Raw genomic sequence first — 6,010 nt, 5'->3', positions numbered from 1 at the left:
CTGTAAAATAGGAAAAACCCAACAACAGACTCTACTTCACAGGGCTATTTGTATGAAAGGAGTTAAGTTTCTCAAGTACTTAATGCAGTCTGAAGCACAAGATTAAGCATTTTATACATGGTAGTTATTCCATGGATGGAGAGGGCCAACAGAAAGGTAGACAGGCATGGACAGAGGGGAACAGGAAGGCAATAGGTCTTTTTCTCAGCTATATGATACCACTTGCCCCAGCACACACACACTTTACCTGTAGGTACTAAGCATCAACCATCTTTCTGTTTGAGGGTTGAAGGGAACTGCTATGTGGTGGGTATACTGGGAGGAGCACAGGCTTTGGAGGCTTAGATTTTGGTCATACTTATTTTTCATGAGCTCTGAAAATCTGATCCTTGTCTCCTGAGGTCTGGTTTTCCCAAGGTGACCTAACCTCATCTACCTGCTTACAGGGAACTACAAGGAGAAATTTGGGGTTAGGAATGCTCCTAACAATGGTAGAGACTTACTGGGTATTTAATCTTCATCTGTGTTAGTGGTATCAAATGATCCAAAAGAAAATGAAAATGAGCTCCTGCCTGGAAAAGGAAAAAGTTCAGGTGTGTCTCTTCCAGGCCTGAGCAGTGGGGCAGTAGTGGCACAGAAGACAGGAGGGGAAGGCTCTGTTTCCCAGTCACCTGGAGGTCACAGAGGCTCAAGTGGACAGAAGGCCAGTCTGACCACAAAAAAACTATTCGTTGTGTGAGCCTTAGTATGGATATGGTTGAGCAGGGCAGCGGGGCTCTGGTGCTGGGGACCTAGAGCCCGGAGAGGTACTCCTCCTCCTTCTCCTCTGCCACTCCCTCCTTGGAAGGCCAGAAGAAGGCTTCTGAGGAAGGCTTGCTGGCTGCTGGCATCTTGGGGGCTCTGCTGGGAGTTGGGATCATAGGCAAGGGGGCTACTGTGACTCGAACTCGGCTTGTCTGCAACTGCCCGGCCTGCAGAGAAAGTGAGCAGACTTCTCTGAAGCTCAGACACAGTTCCTGGTCTCCTGTCCTGTTCCCTGTGGGCCTCCTGGCCTAACTCCTTCACATGTCCCATCCCTTGAGTGACAGCCTCAAGGCCCAGGGCAGTGGATTTCCTGGACTCTCCTGGCTGAGTGTCAGCTTGCTTACCAGCTAACTTAAGCTAGGCTCTGCTCCCATCTCTAGGTTGACTATTAGTTTGGAAAGATCTTTTCTCTTGTAACTGCAGCTAAGGCAAAGCAGGAGTTTCTAGAGGCTCTGTTACTGAGAAATTAGGAAAAGATTAATGACAAAGGGAAATACTACAGAATATGAATTTCATAAAAATAACTCCACTCTCAATTCCTTTTCTCTCTTTAACCCTTGTTGCTAAAGCCCTGACTCCAGTTGACTAGCCTTGTTCAGCCACCCTTTCCTCATCTATACAATAAGCGTAACACTTACCTTGAAGGGATGCTGTAAAGATTCAATGAAAGCACTTGTCACAAAACCTGGCAAATGGCTGGTGTTCAGTAAATGCTAATTGCCTTCCTTTTGGACATTTCTTTTTCTACCTTCCATTTAGCCTTTTCTTTGAACAGAAGCTGTGGTCTTCGTGCTATCAGTTTGCTTAGTGGGACAGTGGTCGGCTAAATGACTAATGAGTTATCATGAGTGTTACAGTTAAGATACCTAAACATTACCATATGTAAATGTCCACTGCCCAGGCAGAAAAGCTTCCCTACCTGGCAGGGGTTGTAATTTGCTTTGTCTAGGGCAAATGGCTGTTCTTTTTCTTCTTCCCCTGTTGGCTTCGTTTCCCCCCAGGGGTGGGGGTGGGGGAATCGTGGGGGATGGTTCCAGGGAGGAGGGCTACTCCCTTGGTCCTTGGTGGGGGGAGTGGATGGGGGCAGGAGAGAGTTGGGGGCCTGGGAGCAGGGCCCTCTCCTGGATTCTGCGTATAATGGGGAGGGAGGGGAGAAGGGAGGGAGCTGTACCTTTCTCAGGGCCTGGCTCTCCCAGCTTGGGTGGAGCCGGCCCTGAGGCTTGGTAAAGGTGCTGCTCAGGTATGAGTACAGGTGGCTCCGAGCTTGCAAGGGGTTGTAGGTGGGCTCTAGCTCCAGGCTGTCCAGCATGCTCTGAGGAAGAGAGAAGAGGAGCCTTACCCAGGGAACTTGAGGTCACAGAACACAAGATGTCAGGCAGAGATGTTGAGGTGTGAGAGGCTGGAGCAGGTGTGAAGACCCAGCACTTCACTGAAAACTGAAATAGTTGTGGGTCCTCTTGGGTGTCCTGGCCCCCAGGTCTGAGTGTTTGTGAGGATATACAGTTCCAGCCCAGAGTGCAGCAAGTAGGTACAATCCGGAGTGGTTAAGGAAGAGGAATAATCTGGACAAGAGAAGTGTGTCATGGGATTCTGAGAGGGGCTGGAGTGCCGTGAGGTTACAAGAGATCCAGTGTGCACAACTGTGAGGGAGGGGGTGTCTGAGGCCTGGGGGTGCTCACAGTCTGCCTCAAGTACACTGAGTTCCCTGCCTGGCTTGTGAGGTGAGCATAGCCGGAGGACACACAAGCACAGCATTCCTGAGCAGTCAGGTTTTCCGGCCACAACATCCTGTGCCAGGAACCCCTGGCCCTGAAGTGAGACGCTGAGCGAGCCATGGCCACTCGTGCCCACCTCTTTTTGTATGCCAGCAGCCACCAAGGCAAGAACACAATCCTAGGCTCTGTCCTCTTTGCACGTAACCCAGTGATCCAGCAGTGATGTGGTTCCAGTTCTCCCTGCCCAGAGTCCCTCCTCCTGCCCTCAGCCTGGGAAGGCTGGCAGAGGAAACTCGGAATTCAGATCAGAGGAAGAGAGGAGGATGAAGGGGAGTGGGGTGGGGAGGAGCCGGGTGGGGGTGGGGGTGGGGGATTGGCCGGGCAGCGCAGTTCCGCTGTTGCCTGGGAGTGTCATTTGGAAGCCCTTCCCTTCCTGGGCACCGACACTAGCTAACTATTCTTAAAAAAAAAAAAAAAAAAAAAGATGCACACAAATAAGTACACACATCTGCACACACACAATGCAGAGACTCGTGGAAACACACTGCACACTGTCACACACACATCACATTACTCTCTACCACCTTCTTGGCACGACCACTTCTGCTCCCCAGTCCTCTCCTCCACAGACTTGCTGTTCCTCTTCCTCAGCTCTTTCTCCAACTCCCAAGTCTTCTCTCCCTCTATCTGTCCCATATGATCTGAGCTCCACTTGCCTCCACAATCTTAAGGCTGTCATCCGGTGGGTCCTCAGGCAGCAGGGGGAAAGGGCTCGGCAGTAGCAGTTCCCGTGTGGCCACTGCCTTCACCAGTAGGGTGGGTGAGCGCGATGGCACAATCACATAGAAGGTGCTGGTAGGCTCTCTCTGGCTATGTCCTCCACTCAGGGGCTCCCCTTTGGCCAATAGCAGCCACTCTCTTTTCTGAAACAAGGACATATATAAATGGTGGTTCACCTTCAGTCTTTGGCATGTTTTCAAGATCGACCCCCATCAAAGCTTCCCCAAGTTTCTCCAAGAGTATCAGGAAGGCCCATACCATTTCACTCTGGCCTGAGAGGGACTTCCTGCCTGAGTTGCTAGTGCCCCAGGGTACTGCCCTTCCTCCCAAGTTGGAATTGTACACAAAAGAATTAACAACGCAGAGACAGGTTATGAGATGCCCTTTAACCTGGAGTAGGTGTTCATCCCAGAGATGGCTAACATATTACTTGGTGGTAAATGTAGAATTTTATGAATTATAATTCTTTTTTTTTAAAGATTTATTTATTCATGAGAGGGACAGAGACAGACACAGGCAAAGGGAGAAGGAGACTCTATGCAGGGAACCTGCCCCATATGCAACTCGATCCTGGGATTCCAGGATCACGCCCAAAGGCAGGCGCTAAACCGCTGAGCCACCCAGGTGTCCCATGAATTATAATTCTTAAAAACAGAGTTTTGAAACAGAGACTTGTGTTGTGAAAATTCAGGTCTTATTTTGAGGGTGAAGAAATCTGATTGTGTTGCACAACTGGGCTGGTTAGAGAATTTAACCAGAAAGGGTTTAAGAAGGTGGTTAAAGTCACCTGCCAAGCGAGGGGAGGAGGGGATAACAGGGAGAAAAAAAATCTTAGGTATATGGAGGTGCATTGGAAACAGAGCCCTTGAGATCAACTCAGCTGGTCACGGGATTCTAGGGGTAGTTACTCTGAGTGAAAGCTACCTCAGAACAGAGGGGCGACTCTGCATTGTGCCATGGGTAAGGAGAAGATATACTGCAGACCTATCAGCAGATCTCATAGGTGTGCCCTTTAAATCAGGCATAGGAATAAGGCAATTTGCTGTGGTGGTTTTTCAAGGAAAACCATAAAACTCCAAGAAGTACAGAGTCAGCACTGTTACAAAGATCTGTAATTGTGCCCTGTTGCTGGAGGTGATCACCACTTAACACCTGGCATAAATATAACAGCCTCCCCGCTACAGAAGATGAAAGAAGGCACACTAGCTCTACCCACTCCTAACTTATATGGAAACTTGGAATAAATAATGAAAGGAAAGGCAAACAGGGGAAAAAAGATCTTAGGGGATAGAGGAATATCAGTGTCTTGTGGAAGACAAGTGGAAAGTGACATGGTGAAGCACACAAAACCTTGCTGTAATACCCCAGGGGGAATGTGCTAGGCTGGAGGTGGTGTGGAAGTGCTGACACTTACAAGCAGTGTCATCATTTTATGCAGCACAGACCTCTGAGGAGGTCTGGTTGGCTGGGCAGCACCTGGTAGGTACCTTCTGAGGTTTCTGCTTTCTTAACATTTTGCTTATATCTAGTCATGTGCTGTCTTCTTGAAAAACAGGTCCAAAATGCAATGGAAAGTCTACCTGACCCTTCTCAAATCCATTAAATTGTAAACAGATGATGTAGAAATCATGTTGTGTGTTTGTGTGTGGGTGCCCCTCCTCTGAAGACATAGCCTCTTTAAGCCTGGAAGGGATAAGGAGCCAGTGGTAAGGCATTCCATTTCAACTGGCTCAAGTAACTTCTGATGGGATCAGGCTTGGATTACTACAATCATTTTCTCTTCTATTTTTTATGCTAGTTTATGTATTGTTTGCAAATTAGTTTATTAAGAATGTTCTGAGTGCCTGTTAGGTCCCAAGCACTAGGCATGAGAATATAGAAATTCATTAGACATGTTCCTTGCCCTGTGAGAGCTTATAATATAGTAAAGGGAATGTATGCAAATTAATGTCAGTTCAATATTTAGGATGACCAACTGTTCTGGTTTGCACATTTTTAGCACTGAAAGTCCTACCCCTCCAATCCTGGGCAAATGGGGGTGGTTGGTTACCCTTCTACAACTCCACAGGGAAAAGAATATCTTGCCACTGTGGCAAGTAACTGGAGGGTTAAAACTACGGCAATGGATATTTCATAGACTTTTTTTTAAAGCAACATATTTCTTACACCTCAGTGTTATGGAATAAGTTTATGATTGCTACATTGTGGGGCTACTAAGAAACTCTGAATGTTGCACAAAGAAAAATTATGATCCCTAGAATTTGAGCCTTTAGATTTTGAGCCAATAGCTAAGATTCTATTAGAGAAATAGTATGCAGGATTGAATGAGCCCCCTCAAAAGTAACTCCTGATGTGTGGACTATCAGAGGACTGACAAGAGATGGAGTTGAGAGTATTTTACGTAATGCTTTAGAACGCTGGGCTGATTTACAGAGAGGTTAGCAGAAGGCTCTGGAAGGAAGACAGGCAAATGCACTTATTAGAGTTTGATAAAAATATTAATTTATCTGTAATTCCCAGGAGCATTTGGGAAAAGCGAGAGATAGGGAAGTTGAGCTTTAGGGCCCTTATTTTGGACTCTGAAATTCTAACCTCTTCCTAGACAGTGGTTAATGGCACTAGAGACCTGGTGTCCAGGACCCAAGCTTGGACATATTACCCAGGTCATGGGTTGACTTGTAGGTATAGGCAGTTGTACATGTGATGGAAAT

At 47.4% G+C, this 6,010-nt stretch overlaps 1 protein-coding gene across 13 annotated transcripts in view; it reads right to left on the bottom strand.

Moving 5' to 3' along the window:
* M1AP (meiosis 1 associated protein) overlaps positions 1-6,010 on the bottom strand; it is a 75,954-nt gene that overhangs the window by 1,106 nt on the left and 68,838 nt on the right. For 2 of the 13 annotated variants that reach the window (XM_038561665.1, XM_038561664.1), the window contains exons 8-11: positions 3,236-3,442; positions 1,976-2,116; positions 1,443-1,454; positions 504-572 (exon numbers count right to left, since the gene is read on the bottom strand). In XM_038561665.1, the coding sequence (XP_038417593.1) occupies positions 504-572; positions 1,443-1,454; positions 1,976-2,116; positions 3,236-3,442 (429 nt within the window). Of the gene's footprint in view, positions 1-97; positions 972-1,148; positions 1,263-1,442; positions 1,455-1,975; positions 2,117-3,235; positions 3,443-6,010 lie in introns of those variants that run through there. The other 11 variants (XM_038561661.1, XM_038561662.1, XM_038561666.1 and 8 more) reach the window with 9 other exon arrangements.

Source organism: Canis lupus, chromosome 17, assembly GCF_011100685.1.
Source record: "Canis lupus familiaris isolate Mischka breed German Shepherd chromosome 17, alternate assembly UU_Cfam_GSD_1.0, whole genome shotgun sequence".
Lineage (NCBI taxonomy): Eukaryota > Metazoa > Chordata > Mammalia > Carnivora > Canidae > Canis > Canis lupus.
The sequence above is the reverse complement of the archived record's forward strand: the minus strand, read 5'-3'. Positions and strand labels throughout refer to the sequence as shown.